General features: G+C 37.9%; 4 protein-coding genes and 1 pseudogene across 4 annotated transcripts; 2 read left to right on the top strand and 3 right to left on the bottom strand.

The window, feature by feature from the left end:
• Positions 1 to 2,461: 2,461 nt before the first annotated feature.
• Positions 2,462 to 10,071, top strand: LOC125580911 (annotated as a pseudogene).
• LOC125580910 (COBRA-like protein 8) lies at positions 9,882 to 12,613 on the bottom strand. Its single transcript, XM_048746182.1, has 2 exons — positions 11,895 to 12,613; positions 9,882 to 11,444 (listed from the first exon to the last, which is right to left on the bottom strand). The coding sequence occupies exons 1-2, from the start codon at positions 12,472 to 12,474 to the stop codon at positions 10,030 to 10,032; spliced, it is 1,995 nt and encodes a 664-aa protein (XP_048602139.1). The 5' UTR covers positions 12,475 to 12,613; the 3' UTR covers positions 9,882 to 10,029.
• Positions 12,614 to 14,191: 1,578 nt separating this feature from the next.
• Positions 14,192 to 15,108, bottom strand: LOC106394431 (GATA transcription factor 17). The gene is made up of 2 exons (XM_013835002.3): positions 14,847 to 15,108; positions 14,192 to 14,750 (listed from the first exon to the last, which is right to left on the bottom strand). The coding sequence occupies exons 1-2, from the start codon at positions 15,021 to 15,023 to the stop codon at positions 14,385 to 14,387; spliced, it is 543 nt and encodes a 180-aa protein (XP_013690456.1). The 5' UTR covers positions 15,024 to 15,108; the 3' UTR covers positions 14,192 to 14,384.
• A 1,346-nt stretch (positions 15,109 to 16,454) lies between these two features.
• On the bottom strand, positions 16,455 to 18,953 carry LOC106390532 (putative pentatricopeptide repeat-containing protein At3g16890, mitochondrial). Its single transcript, XM_013831023.3, has one exon. It carries the CDS (start codon positions 18,871 to 18,873, stop codon positions 16,912 to 16,914), a length of 1,962 nt encoding a protein of 653 aa, XP_013686477.1. The 5' UTR covers positions 18,874 to 18,953; the 3' UTR covers positions 16,455 to 16,911.
• Positions 18,954 to 19,609: 656 nt separating this feature from the next.
• On the top strand, positions 19,610 to 20,709 carry LOC106394514 (protein LURP-one-related 13). The gene is made up of 3 exons (XM_013835075.3): positions 19,610 to 20,041; positions 20,128 to 20,352; positions 20,442 to 20,709. The coding sequence occupies exons 1-3, from the start codon at positions 19,823 to 19,825 to the stop codon at positions 20,556 to 20,558; spliced, it is 561 nt and encodes a 186-aa protein (XP_013690529.1). The 5' UTR covers positions 19,610 to 19,822; the 3' UTR covers positions 20,559 to 20,709.

Here is a 20,709-nt window from a genome sequence, read left to right as displayed (position 1 = left end):
TATGCTTGAATGTGCTCGTATTATTTAGTTTTACTAGGAATTAATCCGCGCTACGCGCGGAACTATATTAATTTTCAAATGTTAATTATCTAACTATTCTTGTGTTGGATATTTACTTATTATAATTTTATTTTTTTTTATATCAAATGGTAATATTACAATATATTTTTAATGTAATATTTAATTATTATTTATTTATTTAATATTTTTTCTATATATAGTTAATACATTTTTCAGATAGATGTTTATTGTAGTTTTTTTTATATTGTCTATTTACTTATTATTATTTATTTATTTTGAGAAACGGATTTATTATTTATTGTTTCTTATATTGTATATTTACTTAATATAATTTTGTTACTTTTTTGAGAAAGGGCTTTAAATTTTTAAATAAACTATCATTTCTTGATTATTTTTCACCAAATTAAAATTGTTCAATGTATTTTTTTACAAAAATATATTGTTTTATTTATTATATCTTATTGATTTTCAAACTAATTTTTTTAAGATATTTGTTTTGATTATTTACTAAAGCCTCATATTGTTTCGCCTAATCACTCCTACTGCAACTTAAAAATATATATTGTTCCTATAATATTTTGTTTTGTGCTGAAGAACAAATCAATCATTTACAAAAATTGAAAGAGAAAGTGAAGACACCCGAAGATGATCCATGCCTCTTTAATTTGATTACAAATAAGGATAGAAGAATGAAACTTCCATTCTTCACCCTTGTTAGGTTAGCTTCCATGGCTTCTGATTTTGTTATTTCTACTTGCTTCTCAGACTCTAAGCCTCTAACTTATTATCAATCAAACTCCCTCACTTCTATCAAATATGAATTATGATTGATGTTTAATGTAATATTTTTATTACTTATATTTTATATTTACTTATTATTTTTTCTTATATTTTATAATTACTTATTCTAATTATTTTGTTTTTATATCAAATGGTAATATTACAATAGATTTTTAATGTAATATTTTTATTTCTTATATTGTATATTTACTTATTATTTATTTTTATTCTAATATTATGATAGATGTTTAGTTCAATATTTCTATTTTTAATATTCTATATTTACTTATTATTTTTAATATTCTATATTTACTTATTATTTATTTTACTATACATTTTTCACATATGGTTAATTTAGATTTTTCATTTATGATATTATATATTTACTCATTGTTTATTTTTTCTTATATTGTATATTTACTTATTATAGTTTTTTTTATTTTTATCAAAAGATAATATTACGTTTGATGTTTAATGTAATATTTCTATTTCTTATATTATATATTTACTTATTTTTTAGTTTTTCTTATATTTTATATTTACTTATTCTAATATTTTGATAGATGTTTAATATAATATTTTTATTTGTTATTTTATATATATACTTATTATTTATTTTACTATATATTTTTAGAGAGTTTTTTTATTTAGTTTATTCATTTTAAGTGTATATTTACTTATTGTTTATTTTTTCTTATATTGTATATTTACTTATTTTAATTTTCTTGCTCTTATATTATTTCTAATTCTTATATTATATACTTGTTTTCATATATTGTTTTCTTACTTATAGAAATGTTTGGAAATAATAATAATGAAATCTACATATTTTTCAGATAGATGTTTGAAGTAGTTTTTCTATTTCTTATATTGTATATTTACATATTATTTTTTCTTATATTGTATATTTACTTTTTTTTTTATATTGTATCTTTATTTATTTTATTTTTTTCTTTTATATCAAATTGTAATATTACGATAGATGTTTAATTTAATATTTTTATATCTTATATCGTATATTTACTTTTTTTATTATACATTTTTCTAAACAAATGTTTACTGTAGTTTTTCTATTTCTTAATACTGTATATTTATTTATTATTTATTTTTACTATATTTTATATTTACTTATTTTAATATTATGATTGATGTTTAATATAATATTGTTATTTCTTATATTGTTTATTTACTTATTTTTTATTTTACTATACATGTTTCAGATTGATGTTTAATTTATTTTTTCTATTTCTTATATTGTATATTTAGTTATTTTTTATTTTATTTTCTTATATTGTATATTCAATTATTCTATTTTTTTTTTTGCTTTTATATCAAATAATAATATTACTTTAGATGTTAAATATAATTTTTCTATTTATTATATTGTCTATTTACTTATTATTTGTTTTTTCTTATATTAGATATTTACTTATTCTAATATCACGATAAATGTTTAATATAATATTTGTATTTCTTATATTGTATATTTTTATTTTTTCAGATAGATGTTTAATTAAGTTTTAAATTTCTTGATTGTATATTTACTTGTTATTTATTTTTTCTTACATTGTATATTTACTATATGAAAAATATTAACAAATTTCTATGATTTTTTTTTTTTTGAAAAAACAACAATCATTTTAGTAGTTTCTATGATTATAGTTACAAGCAAAATAACTAAATCTATAGAAACAAGTAAATATACATAAAACATATTTTTAAATATAACATAAAAGAGCAAATTTTCAAAAATGAAAATATATAAGAAAAGGATCTAAAGTTAAAATTTATAAACAAATGGTCTAAATGTAAGAGAAAGACAAAATAAAGGGCATGTCAGCTTCCACATTGACAGAAAGACGTTTTGAGGTATCTCTTATTTTATTGAGCTTTGACTAGAGTTTGGTTCAAATGTCAATTCAAGAGATCTTTGTTCAGACACAACAGTTCTGTCTCTCTCTCTCTCTCTCTCTCTGTGATCTGAGTTTGGTTTGTTTTTGTGACATTTTCGGTAACGAAATGCAACAGAGCAGAGATGGCATTGTCTCTGCTCCGGAAGAACAAACATGGATTCGACATTGTAATCAGCGATGTTCATATGCCTGACATGGACGGCTTCAAGCTCCTTGAACACGTCGGTCTAGAGATGGACTTACCTGTTATCAGTACGTTTGAATCTTTCCCTATAAAGTCTCGGAACCAATATTGTTTCAATCACTGATCTTGATTTTTTCTTTGTTTTAAACACTAAGTGATGTCTGCGGATGATTCAAAGAGTGTAGTCCTAAAGGGAGTCACGCACGGTGCGGTTGACTACCTAATCAAGCCGGTACGTATGGAGGTGCTCAAGAACATATGGCAGCACGTGGTTCGGAAGAAGAGGAGCGTGCCTGAACATTCTAGGAGCGTTGAGGAGACAGGCGAGAGGCAGCAGCAACAGAGAGGAGCTGAGGATGATAACGCTTCCTCTGGTAACAACTCAAGGAAGCGGAAAGAACAAGAAGGGGAGGAAGATGCGTCTAATCTGAAGAAACCGCGTGTTGTTTGGTCTGTTGAGTTGCATCAGCAGTTTGTTGCTGCTGTTAATCAGCTTGGCGTTGAAAGTGAGACTAAAAGCTTTTTAGATTTTAGGGTTATGGATAATTTAGTAATAGTTTATATAAATTTTACTTTTTTTTACAAATTTAATGGCTTATATTATATATGTAGTTTTAATTAAAATTTTAATGCTCATTTCTTATATTTTGCATTTGTTGATATAAACGTGTTGAGTCTAATAGATCTTTATATGGTGCAGAGGCGGTTCCTAAGAAGATCTTGGAGCTAATGAATGTTCCTGCGCTAACCCGGGAGAACGTAGCCAGTCACCTCCAGGTATAAACTCTTATACCGGAATTGCATATATGAATGTTCTTGTGAAAGATAGTGTAATGGGCCTCAGCCAAGATAGCCCAAACAGAAGTACGAGAACTGAAGGATCAAACCCTCAACACAACGAGACAAAGCACAACGGCTATGTCTTGACAAAAGAGAAAACTCTCCCACTACGAAACAGATTTGATTCCCTTCAAGCCTTGACTGATGACTCACCACAGTCAGATAAGGTTTAGGGATAAGATTTGCTTTAGTCTACCTAGATTGTTCTGTTAAGTTGTATAAAGCATTGTAAATCTTCTCTTGGTAAGTTATCCGAAATAATACAGTTTCAGAGAAACATTGAGTCTTTCATATTCTTCTCATGGTATCAGAGCTTCTGTAAACCTTAACAGGTACTACAATGGCCGATCCTTACCCGTTTCCTGATGCAGTTCACGTGTCTAGTTGTGTCACGCTCAAGTTGAACGACACCAACTATCTGTTGTGGAAAACCTAATTTGAGTCCCTCTTGTCCAGTCAAAAACTTGTTGGGTTCATCAATGGCGCCGTGGAAGCTCCTGCTCAAACCCGTGTCGTCGTCAACGGTGATACTGAAGTACGAGTCATGGTTCTGTACAGACCAGCTAGTCCGTTCATGGATGTTCGGCACTCTAACTGAGGAAGTCCTAGATCACGTTCACAGTCTCCAGACATCTCGTCAAATCTGGTTGTCTTTGGCTGAAAACTTCAACAAGAGTAGCGTTGCGAGAGAGTTCTCACTCCGTCGAGATCTCCAACTTCTGTCCAAGAAAGATAAGACCTTTATCGTCTACCTTCGCGACTTTAAGTCAATCTGCGACTCGTTGAGCTCGATTGGAAAGCCGATTGACGAATCAATGAAGATCTTTGGGTTTCTCAACGGCTTGGGTCGCGAGTTTGATCCGATTGCAACAGTGATACAGAGTTCCCTGAGCAAGCTACCACCACCGAACTTCAACGATGTCGTTTCCGAGGTTCAAGGGTTTGCCAACAAGCTTCAATCTTATGAAGACACAACCTCGACTACTCCTCACCTCGCCTTCAACACTGAAAAATACGACAACAGAGCTCCTCAGTATGTACCCACCAACAGAGGCCATGGTCGTTTCAACCAGAACCTGAGGAAGAGGAGGCTACAACACTCGTGGTCGTGGCCTCTCCCAACATCAGAGCACCATTCAGTCCACCGGAGAGCGTCATGTTTGTCAGATTTGCGGTCGTGTGGGACACACAGCTATCAAGTGTTATAACCGTTTCGACAACAACTACAACGCTGAAGCTTTTGCCTCGCTCCGCATCTCTGTTAGAAGAGAATGGTACCCTGACTCCGGTGCTTCCGCCCATATCACCTCCAACACAACCGGCCTCCAAGACGTCACAACTTATGAAGGTAATGATACGGTTCAGGTTGGTGATGGTACGTACCTTCCAATAACTCACGTTGGTTCTGCAACCATCACTTCTTGTAAAGGTACTCTCCCTATGAATGAAGTGTTAGTCTGCCCTGAGATTCAAAAGTCTTTACTCTCAGTTTCAAAGCTATGTGATGATTATCCCTGTGGTGTGTACTTTGATTCTAAAAAGGTGTGTGTTATTGATTTACCCACTCAGAAAGTGGTGGCCAAAGGACCTTGCAGTGAGGGTCTCTATATGTTGAAGAACACTGAGTTTGAAGCCTACTACTCTTCACGACAGCGTGCAGCAAGTGAAGATACATGGCATCAAAGGTTGGGGCACGCAAGCTTCGAGGTTCTTCAACAACTTCAATCCAGCAAGAAGATAATGGTGAATAAGAGCAGAAATACCTCCATTTGTGAGCCTTGCCAGATGGAGAAGAACAGTAGATTAGAGTTTCTAGCTTCAGATTCTGTCACTTGTAAACCCTTAGATCATATACACTGTGATCTTTGGGGGCAATCTCCCGTTGTATCAAATCAGGGTTTCAAATACTATGCAGTTTTCATTGATGATTTCACAAGATTTTCTTGGCTCTATCCCCTGCGCAACAAGTCTGATTTCTTCAATGTGTTTACTACATTTCAAAAGTTGGTTGAGAATCAACTACACACCACCATCAAACAATTTCAAAGCGATGGGGGTGGCGAGTTCACAAGACAGAAACTGAAGCAACACTTCTCTACTTGCGGTATAAGTCATCGCTTGTCATGTCCGTATACTCCTGAACAGAATGGTACAGCAGAAAGAAAACATCGACATCTCACTGAGCTTAGCTTGTCAATGATGTTTAACAGTCACACACCTTTGGTCTATTGGGTCGAAGCATTCTTTACAGCTAATCTCTTGATCAATTTGTTGCCATCATCGGTCCTTAACAACAAAAGTCCTCATGAAGCTCTCTACTCAACGTCACCCGAGTACAACCATCTTCGTGTATTTGGCTCCGCATGCTACCCATGTTTGAGACCAGTGGCGCAGCATAAGTTCGATCCAAGATCGCCTCAGTGTATATTTCTTGGCTACAACAGTCAATATAAGGGGTATCGCTGCTTGTACCCTCCCACAGGGAAAGTCTACTTCTCAAGACATGTCATCTTTGATGAGCACCTCTTCCCCTTTAAAGACAAGTTTAAGACACTGATACCTACGGCTCAGACACCTCTCCTAAAAGCTTGGCAATGGTCTAAAGTATCACCTCCTCCACCCACACCTATACCACCTCAACTCTTTCCCAAACCACACCCAATGCCCGAGCCAGAACCTCAACCTGAAGCCCCTGATCAGAATCATGCCGCTGATACTGATACCAGTAGTGACTCTCAAGAAGACAACTGTGATCAAGAGTAACCTGTAATACAAACGACGGTCAACTCACACCCTATGACAACTCGTCTCAAAGAAGGCATTCAACGACCCAATACTCGATACGCTCTGCTTGCCTCAAATTTTGTCTCTGATGAACCGAAAAACATCGCTGAAGCTATGAAGCATCCTGGATGGCGCCCATCAGTTGGTGAAGAAATGAAACGCATCCATATGCTAAACACATGGACTCTAGTCCCTCCAACAGAGGATATGAACATTCTTGACTCTCGTTGGGTGTTCAAGATTAAGTTCAACCCTGATGGAACTATAGATAAAAGAAAATCTCGGTTAGTGGTCAGAGGATGCCATCAAGAAGAAGGATTTGATTATCTGGAGACTTTCAGTCTGGTTGTTCGCACAGCCACCATCAGACTTGTCTTGGAGGTTGCAGTTGCTAAAGAATGGCCTCTCAGACAACTTGACGTGTCAAATGCGTTCTTACATGGTGAGTTACAAGAGTTTACATGTATCAGCCAGCAGGCTTCGTTGATTCTGAGAAGCCTAATCATGTATGTCGTCTTACTAAGGCACTCTATGGTCTCAAACATGCCCTAAGAGCGTGGTTTGATACGTTTAATAATTTTTTGATCGACTTTGGATTCACTTGCAGCAAAGCAGATTCGTCTCTGTTTGTGTATCACTATGGTGGTGCAACTTTGGTGCTTCTTCTTTATGTTGACGACATTCTATTGACAGGAAGCGACTCAGCTCTTCTTGATGAGTTTCTGAAAGCGCTTCACAATCGGTTCCTCATGAAAGACTTGGGACAGCCTCGTTACTTTATTGGCATAGAGATTGATTCGTCTCATGAAGGCTTGTTCATGCACCAAAACGCTTATGCGACTGATATTCTACATCAAGATGGAATGTCAGACTGTAATGCTATGCCAACACCTCTTCCTCAAAGTCTAGAGAACCTCAACTCAGAGCTGTTTCCTGAACCAACCTACTTTAGAAGTCTCTCCGGCAAGCTTCAATACCTAATGATCACACGACCAGATATTCAGTTTGCCGTCAACTTCATCTGTCAAAGAATGCACTCACCAACACTCTCTGACTTTGGCTTGCTCAAGAGAATTCTAAGGTACATCAAAGGCACCATCACAATGGGTCTTGCAATACGCAAAGATAACACTCTCCTTCTCTCTGCTTTCTGCGACAGTGACTGGGCGGGTTGTAAGGAGACTCGTCGCTCAACAACAGGCTTCTGCACACTGCTTGGTCCTAACCTTGTGTCATGGTCGGCCAAGCGTCAACCGACTGTGTCTCACTCTTCTACGGAAGCTGAGTACAGAGCATTGTCATCCACTGCTAGAGAACTCACCTGGATATCAAATCTCCTAAGGGATCTCGGCATTGCCCAACACCAAGCTACCAAGGTGAACTGCGACAACCTATCTGCCGTCTACTTGTCAGCAAACCCTGCTCTCCACAACCGTTCCAAACACTTTGACACTGATTTTCACTATATCAGAGAACAAGTGGGTTTTGGATACATTGAGACACAACATATCTTTGCTGACAAGCAGATTGCTGATATCTTTACGAAGTCTCTTCCCCGACGTGCTTTTCTTGAACTAAGAAGCAAACTCGGCCTGATTGTTCCACCCACGCCGAGTTTGAGGGGGACTGTGAGAGATAGTGTAATGGGCCTCAGCCAAGATAGCCCAAACAGAAGTACGGGAACTGAAGGATAAAACCCTCAACACAACGAGACAAAGCACAACGGCTATGTCTTGACAAAAGAGAGAACTCTCCCTCTACGAAACAGATTTGATTCCCTTCAAGCCTTGACTGATGACTCACCACAGACAGCTAAGGTTTAGGGATAAGATTTGCTTTAGTCTACCTAGATTGTTCTGTTAAGTTGTATAAAGCATTGTAAATCTTCTCTTGGTAAGTTATCCGAAATAATACAGTTTCAGAGTAACATTGAGTTCTTTCCTATTCTTCTCAGTTCTTACTGGTATTAGTGTGGACTTGCAGAAATACAGGATATATCTAAGACGGCTTGGGGGAGTAGTATCACAACACCAAGGCAGCTTAAACAACTCGTTTATGACGGGTCAAGACGCTAGCTATGGTCCTCTTTCGTCACTGAATGGGTTTGATCTTCCTGCTCAGAGCCTTGCACAGCTTCAAGGCGCTGGTTTAGCCCGGCCTGTGATGGTCTCTAAGTCAGGATTGCCGGCTGACTGACGAGAGAAGCATCTTCAGCTTTGACAACTCCAAAACAAGATTACAACAAACACAACTGCAGATGAACTTGCTTCATGGTGTACCAACAGGCATGGGTAATGGAATGAGCATTCAACAACAGATTGCTGCCGGACAAGTGTAGCCATTCCCTCGAGGACTACTCTCTTCACAATCATCCACCAGCCAGACAATGTTACCAAACCGAGAGAAGCAGAGTGTTGTTACCTACAAGTTACACCAACCATTCTCATCAAGCTCCTTGGCGTTCAACAACTTCCAACAAGAACTCCCTGTGAACAGCTTCCCCTTAGCAAGTGCACCAGGCTTATCTGCTCGGAAACCACATTTTTCTTCGTCCATATCAAGAACCGATGATCATGGCCGTAACCAGACACAGCCGAGCATGGTGCCACGTCGTCAGGCTTATGGAAACGGTGGTGGCAGTTCAGCGAGGGTGAAGTCGGAGAGAGTGGCCTTCCACGAGCAGTATAGTAATCAAGAACATCTTATGAGCGCAGGTTCGATTCTTTTCTCTTCTCTTTATATAGAAGCATAATCTGATCGCCAACGAACATCATAACGTTTAGCATTAGAGTTTGAGTTTGAAAATGAAATACATAACAGTTTCAAGCGCTTTCTTTCATGATTACGCAAACTACCACCAATAACCTGAATAAAATAATTATTGAGTACAAGGATACGTTAATCAATAAGTCAACTTTTGGATACAATTTTATAATGTTCTATAACAAGTTGTAATTGAAACGTCGACTTAAACAACAGAACTTGAACACACAAATCTTGTGTTGATACAGGAAGGAGTTGCACCGGTTGATACCGAGTTTGACTTTGATGCATATTCAATCGATGATATCCCGGTTTGATTTGATTGGATAATAGATGCTAAACCGAAGAGAGTATATGAGATTTGTTATTGTACTACCATGATCTGCTAATAACAGTATAACCATTTTGGTGAAATTTGTTTTATGTTATATAATCTGCATGGAATTTTAAATCCAGATTATAACAGAAATTATTTTTGTACTTTTTTTTTTGTAATGTTAGGAGTTAAATATTTTAATCTCCTAAGAGATTATTTTGGTCCTCATATAAAGTTGTGAGGCTGTTTATAGTTCTTGATATCAAGAGAGAGAGGGAAGTAAACCGGACTGCAACCCACAGATTCATCTGTTCAATAAATGTGTGTATACCAAAACCTATAACCATAAAAGAAGTAAAAAAGAATCTCACGCTGCACAAAGCACCACCACTACTAGTAGTATATGGGTTAGAAAGAACCACCAACTCTTAAACCCAAATAAGACTCAAGAGAGCAAAAACTGGTAACACCAAGAGAAGAAATGTGGAGACACGTCCTTTGTGACCATTGCTAGGTAGTATAGAAGGAAGCGAACATTCCTGACCGTTGAAGAACACTTTGGTCGGAAACCCATCTCCAGCCCGAACTTTGATCCCAGGATTCAGTTTCTTGGTAAAAGAGATAACCGACTGCTGCTTACCGGGCACCCGATAGTCCTTACTCGGGTTCTTCGCATCCACCTCCGCAACGAGATAGTTCAGACCAGGAAGCCCTTCCATCAAAACAGTGGTGTTCTTCCCATCGACAGCAACGGTCGTTGCATTAAAGGAGTAAGCCTTCTCAAAATCCGGCGCAGCGTTCTTCAGCTCGACCGCGGCAGACCAGTCCGCGAAGTTGGTTCCTCCCCAGTTAAAAATCGTGATTCTAGCAGTCCATCCGCGACGGTAGTCAGTAGCTAAGTGCCAGTTTATGCTGACTCCACAGCTGTCTCCGCAAGGCAACGGGGATGGAACTTTTCTGTGTTTCAACTCCGCCCACGATGTAGCGAACTTGGTTCGATTCTCAAAGGGGATGAGAAGAGCCTGAGGAGGCAGGAGAAGAGCCGGGGAAGTAGTGCTGCACGTTTGATCAACTCTCTCGCTGGAACAGTCTCTGCAAGCGCAGGTATTACAAGGGATGATGGAGTCGTTGAGGTAAGAGGAGAAAGACACGCAGCAGCTGGGGGTTTTTGGTTGAGTCATGTTGCACACCACTTGCCAGCTGGCGAACGCGGTCCGGTTCGAAGGCAAACCGGACGGATCAGGGAACTCGCTTAAGCTGACTCCAACCGGAGAGCCGCATTTGTAATCAGGGTTTAAGTTACCTTTGATCTGCCATCCCTGAGGTGGAGCGATGGCGGAGATGTTGAGATCAGGAGGCATTTTGTAAACCTCCATTTGAAAAACAGACTTCGACTTGGTTGGATCCATAGAAGGCGACAGGATGGTTCCGTTTCTGCAGCAGTATGGTTTAAGCCCGAGGTTGGAGTCGTTGTACTTGGTCAGAGGGAGGTCTATGATGTGTGGCCTTCTCGCACAGCTCAGGACGTTGGAGAAGTCTACTCCACTGTAGTATTTGCCTTGCGGGCCATCAATGCAGGCCGATGAATCCACAACGCTTGGATAAGCTCCTTTGGTTTGGAAGATGAACTCGTCTTTCATCCATTCGAAACTTAGATCCCAGTTGTCGAGACGACCGAGGGGGTTGTGGTTCTCTATGGTGACCTGCGCCCAGTAGCTTGATGCGTATGGTCTGATTATGTCGTACATTATGGTTAAGTCTCCTTTTTGTCTCCTTTTTACACCAATGGGGCCTGTTTCGTTTTTAGGGTCTGGCATGCAACACACTTCCAGAACGTTTCCATCTGAAATAAAATCAGAGAGAATGATATTATAAAATGTCAGTAAACACACACTAAATAATATTTATGTTCAAATGGGTTCAAGAAAACGCTAAGCGCTACGCAGAAGTGATTCAAGATTCAAAGCCAGAACCATTCTACTAAGCAACTTAAAAGTCTAATTTGATATGCTATTGAATACTAATTCAAACATGTGATAAGAAATCAACAAAAGCAATAGACTTTTTCAACGTATGATTAAATATAAAATAGAACTAATCAATGTGAACGTTTCTTGAATTTTATTTTTTTTACACTTTCTTAGTGAGATTAGCAAACACAAGATCACACAACATCAAAAGCAATAATTCTTACCAAACATATTGAATAATCAAACTTAAAAATACAAAACAAAATCAAATTTCATTTACATAAAACAATTTCAAGATTTGATTAATGTTTTTTGTTATGTACCTCGTTGAGTGGCTTTGGGACATGACCAACCATCATTAACAAGAGTGATGTTCTTCGGAAGCGGAACATCAGGCGGGGCAACACCAAACTGAGTACCCACGAGCTCCACACGTGCCTCCATCTGCGTGACGTCACCCGCCGTCATAATCGCCGACTTCAAATCCGCCGCGGGATACCCTGCAAACGTCGTACCGTTCTCTACGCTAACGGGAAGGCTAGACCCGTCTTCGAGAATAGCGTTGCTGGCGGAGACAAGAATCTCTTTGTGAGCGAATCCGACGAAGACGAGCCACGACTTAAGCTCGTCTCTGCCGTTGTTTAGGACAGTGATCACCGATTCGAACCGGTACGGCTGGCTCTTAGTGTCGTTTGGTTTGATTTGGATCCCGGTTGAGTAAGTGTACGAGAGGAAGACGCCGTTGCAGAGGACAGCGTCGGGAGAGATTGGTGGAGGCCCTGGAGGAGGAGGAGGAGGAGGAGGAGTTGAATCGTTGAATCGTTGCTGAGACGACGTTAGTTGAATCGTTGTGAATAGAGACAGCAGTATGAACAGCTTCCGAGCTAGACTCATGAGAATCATAGTTCTCTCTACTCAGAAAAAGATCTTGTCTTTTTGGATTTTATGAAATTGAAAAGAAGAATAAAAATGAGAGATTGTTTTCTTATTTGAAGAGATTAATAGACCGCGTTAAACAAAAAAAAAAGACGCTGTAATGAAATTTATGTGCGCGTTCACATTGGTGTTTGATTGCTTTTCTAGGGGTCGCGTTTTAGAATTATTCAAAAGTTTGGTGCTCTTTCTTGTTGTAGTAAACAAAAGGTTTTACAAAACAATTCTGAAAGAGGCTGATATACTTTAAAAAGTTAAAAAATGAGCCATTTGTTACCGCGTCAACAAATCGATATAGAAATTTACTCATTGAGGATTTATAGTATTTGTTTGGTAGTGATTTATTATGAAAAATATTTCTTTCTATTTATTTAATCAGTGCCTACGATTTTTAAGTGTTGTTCATGGAACATTTGCAGTGGAATAAGAGTAATATTAGTATATGAGATATCCTGTGAAGATTTTATACTTATTTTGCATTGATTTGGCGAAAATAGAAAAAGAAAAACGTGTTTTAGCTTTGGAAAGTTATTACACGGAAACATGAGTATGGAAACATTGGATTTAATGTGGAATCACTGATTTGATATCCATTGAATAGCTTAGTTTTTGTATAAAGACAGAGAGCTTGAACACATAGACGACCATGCTGTCAGAGAAGAATACACCAATTAAAAAAAAAGCTGTCTTCTTAATTTTACAAAAAATCATTAACTTTGCCAAATTTTTTTGTCATCAAAAGCTTCATTTTAAAATCAAACTTGTCCAATTTTTAACATACTAGCTTCAAGAGCTAGCGGTTCAAAAACCTTAATGTCTACAAGCAAGTAGTTTAAGTCTCGTGATCGGGTCTCTTTCGTGAATCAATGGCGTCGATTTCAGGATCAAGTGCTGGCCATTGCTCGGAGGGCCGTATGAGTTGCACTAGTTGTTGATTCAAAGTTCACCTGCTGGCTGCTGCTAAGCTCTTCCATAGCCCAGATAAGGCACTCCGCCTCCGCGTGTAAAGGAAATGATGGGTTGCTGCATTTCCTCTGTCCTCGCATATATTTGTATATATGTTTGAGTCCTTTATTTAGTGTTTTAATCCTCAAACTCCACTGAAATTCAAATTGAAATCTAGATTATGTTGAATTTTCATTTTCTAACTATTAATTAGCTCCTATAGCTCAATCATTTTCAAAAACACATAACGTCAACTAATCTATAGTTTCATACAAAGCATGATTTATGAATGTAATGTGTACTTCAGGAAGTAATGGTCTTAAATTGAATTGACTGTGTAATATCAGGGGTTAAACCAGAAAGAGAGGGGTTTCGTGAAAGGAAGCCCCGTTGAAAAAAAAAAAGTCCCGGTTGAGACAACTTAATTTGAATCGTTCTCGAGGTTGCGAGGTTCACGGCTTTAGGTTAGCCACGTCATCATTTTATAAATTCAAATCAAATGAGAGGTGACGCCAATGGACCAACACAAAAAATTAAAAGTGGCGCGGTTGATGGAGACTAGACAACTAACACCACGCGCTTCTTGATTACCGCGAAAAGCCCATTTATATGGGCCTAGTAGCTACAGAGTAATAAGCCCACGCGCATCAGTAAGCGACTGGGAACTACGAGTCTACGAAGAACAAATCTCAAAGATCAAAATTTTAAAAGTTAAACGACCTTTTAATTAATTGTATTCTTCTAAACTTAAAAATTGAAACTTGATTAGCAAAAGAACACATAACATCAGTGGGAACAAGCCAAAAAAAAACCACGACATCACTAGCTATTACACAGTTATCTCTATTGTCTTAAGTTAATTAAATAATTAATCAAAACCCCTCACTTTAATTATTCTCGAACGACACCAAACAAAGAAGCTTGATCTCCATCGTTTACGCATAAACAGAGCCGCAAGAGAGCGCCATGAGAAGCACGGCGGCTCTTTCTTCGTCGCCGAGTTTCTTCCACAGCCTCTTCTTCTCAACCGCTGATCTCTTCATCACCGGCACTTCCAATCCCAGATCCAAAAACTTACTCACTCTTTTGCTGCAGCTGCTACTAGTACTAGTACCACTCTTGCTACTGCAAGTTTTGTGATCATCACCTTTCTTGATCTTGTTATTGACGTTACGATCATCATCTTCGAGGCTTAGATCACTGTCACAGCTGTTGCTTTTTCTGATCTTCTTCTCTGGTTTGATCCCGAGAGCCGCTTGCCTCTTCTTCCTGCTCTTGATCCCACAAGCATTGCACAGTGACTGCATAAGATGGTAAAGCAAACGCATATCCATGAGATCAAGATCATAGATTACAGACACGATCAACGAGATCAGCAAAAGCAAAAACAATCTCACCTTAGGTCCGGCAGGGCCACCGCGCCAGAGAGGAGTTTTGAATGTTCCGCAATCAACGCATGTCTTCTTCGTCTCGCCGCCGCCACTTCCACTGCTACTGCAGTTCTCGTTATCGACGTCCGATAACTCTCCGGTGGAATCGATCTTTGTCTTCGTTTCTTCTGATCCCTCCGACATTTTCAAAAGCGCTGATCAGATCAGAGCAAGTTTGATGATAAGGAAGAGAGAGAAACGGTGAATGGTTTATGAGCGGACAAAACAAACGGATGTGGGTTTTATAATTGGGGAGAAAGGCGGGGGCGGAAACCCTAGTTTTTCGGCGATGGCGCATTTACTAAAATACCCTCGTGCGGGGACTTTTTGTAATTTACTTTTGAACCACCCGCCAGAACCCAACTCAATAACTGTAGGAAAAAAACGAGGGAAAATCCAAGTTTAATTTTTTTTTTCTTTTATCAAAGAAGAAAATGAGATTACTAAAGAAATATCTCTTTCGACCAGGCATGTTCAATACGGTAAAACTAAACCATATTATCACATCCATCCACAGTTTTGATATATACCGTATAAACTAAATGGATGTGATAATATGGTTTGGATTATAACCAATTAAAAGAAACAACCGATCAAAAGTAGAAACATATAAATATACATTATATAACGACACATAAAAATTTTATTTGTTATATAAATTAATTTTTGTAATAGCTAATAGTAATACCATCTAATTACCATTTTTTTTACACGAGTAAAGAAGCCCTAATTTGGAAAACACTTAAACTATAAATCAAATAACAAATCGTGGTAGCCGAGAATCTTATTATATTAGTCTTCGTCTTTTACTATTTTTGCTTGCTTTTGCCATTGACCAAATTGAAAAGAAGGTATAACTTTGATAGACACTAACTAATATAAATTATTCACAATTTTGTTTTATCTATAAATGAACAAAGTTTCATGTTCAATTCGAGAAAGCGTGACTTTGATGAACATTAAGTATGTGAGAGTGGAATTTTTTTCTTTCATGATTGTGTTTTGTCTTTAATTATTTTATCTTCAAAATTTCGAGCTTTGGTTTTGATTATAGATTGATTATTTTATTTGATGGTAAAAACGTCTTATTTATTTTTTTTTCTTTTATTTATGAACACATGACATTTTTCATATAATTTATATAATATGACATCAAACCAAGTAAAAACGGTTTTTGGTTTAAAAACGAAAAAATTGAAAACCAAAGATATTTAAACCAGACAGAATCGAAATAATTATAGAATGGTAATTATATTTTACTAACCGAAAACCCGAATTAACCAATATCCGGATCGAACATGTACTTTCGAAAAAGTAAACAAAGACTGGATATCTGATAAATATCATCTAATGCTAAAAAAGAATACATATATCAAGAAAAACTCCAGTGGGCCTAATTCAATAGTCAAAGTCCATTACCTAGCAGCAGTTTGGTACTACTAGCAAATTAATGACCTTAACATAGATCTCTGTTGAAACAATCTTCCACGGGATCAGTGTGATTTACTTGCACAAAGTGGAATTACTTTATCCAAATATGAGCTTGTTCAAAAAAGAAAATATTAGTCAAGCAAGAGAAGCAGCAGTAGTAGATAAAACACAAGAGAGTGTGATACAAGATGATCAACTTTTGTAACTCTTAGAATGGTCAGCCACTTGAACACACGATAAGTTTTAAGTACTCATGCAAGAACATTATTGTTTTCTATAATTTTACACTGTAATGGTACATTTGGGGATGAAGCCATCCACGTGTAAAACTATAAACATCTTTTGCATTGAGCTAACTGTCATGTACTAACCGCCACTACCATTGGCTCTACTTTCTCAGTCTCAGAAATGTGTAAAAGCTTTGATCAATCACACCACAAAACTTAATACTCCGTTCTGCTTCTCTCGAGTCTGCTCCAAAGAAGCAAGGATGTGGCCACGATTCGGTTCTTTCCAAGACCTTTTAACCTGAAAAGAAGCTTTCCTTTCGTACCAATTCTCCAGATCGGCTAACCATTCTTGTCCCTTATCCTTCACTGTTCTACGAGACGGACACTGTTTCTCGCTCGAGTCCACTCATTCTCAGGTCAAGTTCTTCAACAAGACGCTTAGTATACGAATCCGGCACACATCCATGTCTCTCCATCAAACTAAACATCTCTCTTGCTTCACTCTCTCTACCACATTCACTTAAAGCTTTAATAAGACAACTATACGTATAGTTATCTGGTTTCAAACCAACCCTCAACATCGTCTTAACCAACTCCTCACCTTTCTTCACCTTCCTCATCCTACAAAAACTCTGAATAACCGCATTGTACGCATAAACATTTGGACTCAACCCCTTCTCCTTCATCTCCGCAAACAGCTTCACTGATCTACCAATATCCCCCACGGAGCAAGACGCACGAATTAAGATATTGTACGTGATCTCATTCGGCTCGATCCCCCACTCCAACATCTCCTCGAAACACTCAAACGCATCTTTTATCTCCTTCGCACGACAAAGACAGTTTATAACCGAACTGAAAGTGATCACGTCTGGTCTGCAACCATGTCCCAGAAGCTTCTCCACCACTTCCAAAACCTTCTTCACATCTCCCCTTGAGCTATACCCGCTAAGAAGAGTGTTGAAAGTTACGAGACTCGGAGATATACCTCTACCTTGCATCTCTTTTAAGTACATAGCCGCACGCTCTGTACGTCTAGCCTTGCAGAGAGAGTCTATCACCGCGTTATAATCATATACGCTTGATATAAGCCCGTGAACACACATCTGTTTCAGATACAGGTCACCTTCAGAGAACCTATGAGCGTTCAACAGAGCTTGAACCACCGCAAGATAACCGTTGAACCCTGGCTTAACCCCTCTGCTTATAAAACCGTCGAAAATCCCACACGTCTCAGCAAGATCAAACCCTCTCAAAAGACAACTCATTGCAGCATTAAACGTTAAGCTATCCGGCACATAACCTGTCTTCCTCAAGAAGAGGGCAGTCTCTTTCGCCATTGAGTTGCTTGAAAGACAACACAACACAGTATCATACCCCACTCTCTGCAAGATCGTCTCTTTCTCCATAAACCCAAGCAGAACCTCGAAGGCCTCACACTTCGGCAAGCAACCGAAAACCCCGTGAACCAAAGTCCTGATCGTAGCTTCGTTAGGACTCATTTTCCTCGCTTGCATTGTCTCAAACTGCTTCAACGCCTCATCAACCCTCCCCAACTTCAAAAACCCATCGATCAAAATCGTGTACGTGAACACATTCGCTCTGTAGTTCCCTTCCTTTTCCATCTGCTTAACCAACCTCACCGCCTCATCAACCACACCTTTCTTGCAAACACCGTGCACGAGTATATTATAAGTAAACCGGTCCGGTTCACAACCGTCCCCACGCATCTGGTGAAACTTCAAGTAAGCCAAGTCAAGAGAGTTGGACTTCACCAAAGCATCGATCACAGCATTGTAAAGCCTCGTGCTTGGTTTTAATCCAAGAAGAGATATCTCCGCAAACACATCGTTACAGTACTTGGCTAAACCCAACTTCCCCCAGCTTCCGATCAAAACACACATCAGCTCGTCGGTGATCCTAAACCCCGAGTCTCTAACCTCCTTGAGAAGCTCCTTGGAGAGCAAGAGAGGGCCTTTCCGGAACAGAGCATTCCCTAGAATGGTTTTCAAAGACTGGTCCTTGGAGTAAACCGGGTTTGTGTTGGAGACCCAGAGGTAGACGCGGAGGGAGTGTAAAGGGTTGTCTTGGTTCTGCAAGAGGCTGATGATGAATCGAGGGTTTAGATTGATTCGATGGGAAGTAAGGGATTGGTTCAGGATCAAGAACCAATCTTTTCGTCGGATGATTTGGGAGATGTGACGCTGGTCGATTGGGTTTGTGGGTTTACCTGAGGAGAATAAGGGTTTTGGATTTAGGGATTCGGACGGTTTCGATGCTGCTGCTGCTGCCGCCGCCGCTGCTCTATAAGGTGAAGAAGCAAAGCCTCTCATGTCACGCTTTGTGTCCGGAGGAGAGTGACCGCAACGACGACAATCGCTTTTTGGTCTAAACCTCCAGGAGAATGTCTGTTAAACGGTGTCGTTTTTGGGTTAACTCAGCTAACATTTGTTTTTTTGTTTAACCTAAAACAAACAAATATTTTTAAGATGGTATGACTTGGAATTGATCATGGATGACCAAAACATATATTTTAACATGTTCAGCATAATCTTGGAGTTTTTTTTATGATTAACAGAATATATAGGAAAAATATTAGCAATACACCATAAGTTATATAGTCTATATTCGATTAACACTACTATATGATTGTTTTTTTTTTGAATGAATGTTAAATTTATTCATCAAAAAAACTCTTCTTACATCAAGTGTAACCTCTATTCTCAGAATTCATAAATCTAATTTTTAGACTTCAAAAATTACATTCTTGTACTAAACCAAAATTGTAAACCTTCTTCCCAACCCTTCACTCCTTTAGTTCTTAACAGACTCGTTTGTTCCTCATACTATATGATTGTCACACTTTCAACATAACTATATAGTTGTCACATATTCCTTACCAAGTGATTGCATGTATTGTTGTTCTTTACCCTTTTAACTTTTTATCAATCCTGTAAAGAGACGGTAATATGGAAGCCTTCTTCCTTCTCGATAGCTAGCTCTAATTTAATCTTGAATTGGTATAATACCCATTTGATCGCAAATAAACAAATGAAATTGTTGATTTTTAATAATAGAAACGCTTGCAAATCTTATCTACACAGATAGACATCATGTTTAAATCATTTAGGTATTGTATAGCTGTATACACCACACCACTGAAACAAATTTAATGAGTATTTTAGTTTTGAAAAGAAAAAGTCATAACCAAACACTCTCAATAAATTCAAACTTGATCAAACTTCTCTTTTATTATCATCTCTCTGGAGCAACACAACTGTAATGGCAGAACAAGATCTCAATAACAGGAGCAACACGATACCAATTATAGGATCTGAGTTTGTTCGTCCTCAGCCTTCAGATCTTACCATCATCGGAGACACGGTGAAGGATGCCAACGGAAACAAAGTATTCAAAGTCAAAACGCCTCTCTTCGGTCTCCACAACAAGAGGATTTTGCTTGATCCTAACGACTCTCCCATCGTCACCATGAAAATGAAGGTTTTATTTAGTTTATTTCACCCTTAATTATAATTTCATTTTTTATGAGTTTTGTTATGCTCTGGGGTTTAAATTTTATGTAAAAGGTGACTAGTAAGCACGATCGATGGCAAGTGTATAGAGGAGGTGATTTAGATGATAAGATATTCACGGTTAAAAGATCCTCATCGGTCCAACTAAAAACAAGAATTGAAGTATTCTTGAAACATAACCAGACCAAAGAAGCGTCTTGTGATTTCACTATTAAAGGTCGGTTTATGAAGCGTGCATGCACAATCTATGTTGGAGATTCAACGAAAGTAATCGCTCAGGTAAACTAATTAAAACTAGACGCGACGAAAACGTTTCCTAATAGATCTTTAAGTTATTTTTCTTACAAGTATATGTATGTAATATACAGGTACATGAAGGAGATGAGAGACTAGTGGCTACGGTTTACCCTAATGTCGACTGCGCTTTTATTGTTACACTTATCTTTATATTTGACCTCATTAATATGGCTGGAACTGGGGTATGATTGTTATTTTGAGAGCAAGTGTGGTCTTCGTATGTGTAAGAGAGTGTAATATTGTCATACATTTGTGTGTGTTTTACATGTGTAAATGTCAATCACCACTAGTACGAGAAAAATCAAAGAAGTATTACAAAATGAAATTCATGTGTTACCA

The sequence above is a fragment of the Brassica napus genome, chromosome C1 (genome assembly GCF_020379485.1).
Source record: "Brassica napus cultivar Da-Ae chromosome C1, Da-Ae, whole genome shotgun sequence".
Taxonomy (NCBI): Eukaryota; Viridiplantae; Streptophyta; class Magnoliopsida; order Brassicales; family Brassicaceae; genus Brassica; species Brassica napus.
Note: the sequence above shows the minus strand (reverse complement) of the source record. Positions and strands in the feature narration are given on the sequence as shown.

Bases quoted from the DNA above. Each gene is read 5' to 3' on its own strand.
- LOC125580910 (XM_048746182.1), bottom strand. From the start codon at position 12,474: ATGATTCTCATGAGTCTAGCTCGGAAGCTGTTCATACTGCTGTCTCTA. The intron at 11,445-11,894 runs GTACATAACAAA...ATTTTATTTCAG, and splicing joins TCCCAAAGCCACTCAACGAG to ATGGAAACGTTCTGGAAGTG.
- LOC106394431 (XM_013835002.3), bottom strand. From the start codon at position 15,023: ATGTCGGAGGGATCAGAAGAAACGAAGACAAAGATCGATTCCACCGGA. The intron at 14,751-14,846 runs GTGAGATTGTTT...CATCTTATGCAG, and splicing joins GTGGCCCTGCCGGACCTAAG to TCACTGTGCAATGCTTGTGG.
- LOC106390532 (XM_013831023.3), bottom strand. From the start codon at position 18,873: ATGAGAGGCTTTGCTTCTTCACCTTATAGAGCAGCGGCGGCGGCAGCA.
- LOC106394514 (XM_013835075.3), top strand. From the start codon at position 19,823: ATGGCAGAACAAGATCTCAATAACAGGAGCAACACGATACCAATTATA. The intron at 20,042-20,127 runs GTTTTATTTAGT...TTTATGTAAAAG, and splicing joins TCGTCACCATGAAAATGAAG to GTGACTAGTAAGCACGATCG. The intron at 20,353-20,441 runs GTAAACTAATTA...TGTAATATACAG, and splicing joins CAACGAAAGTAATCGCTCAG to GTACATGAAGGAGATGAGAG.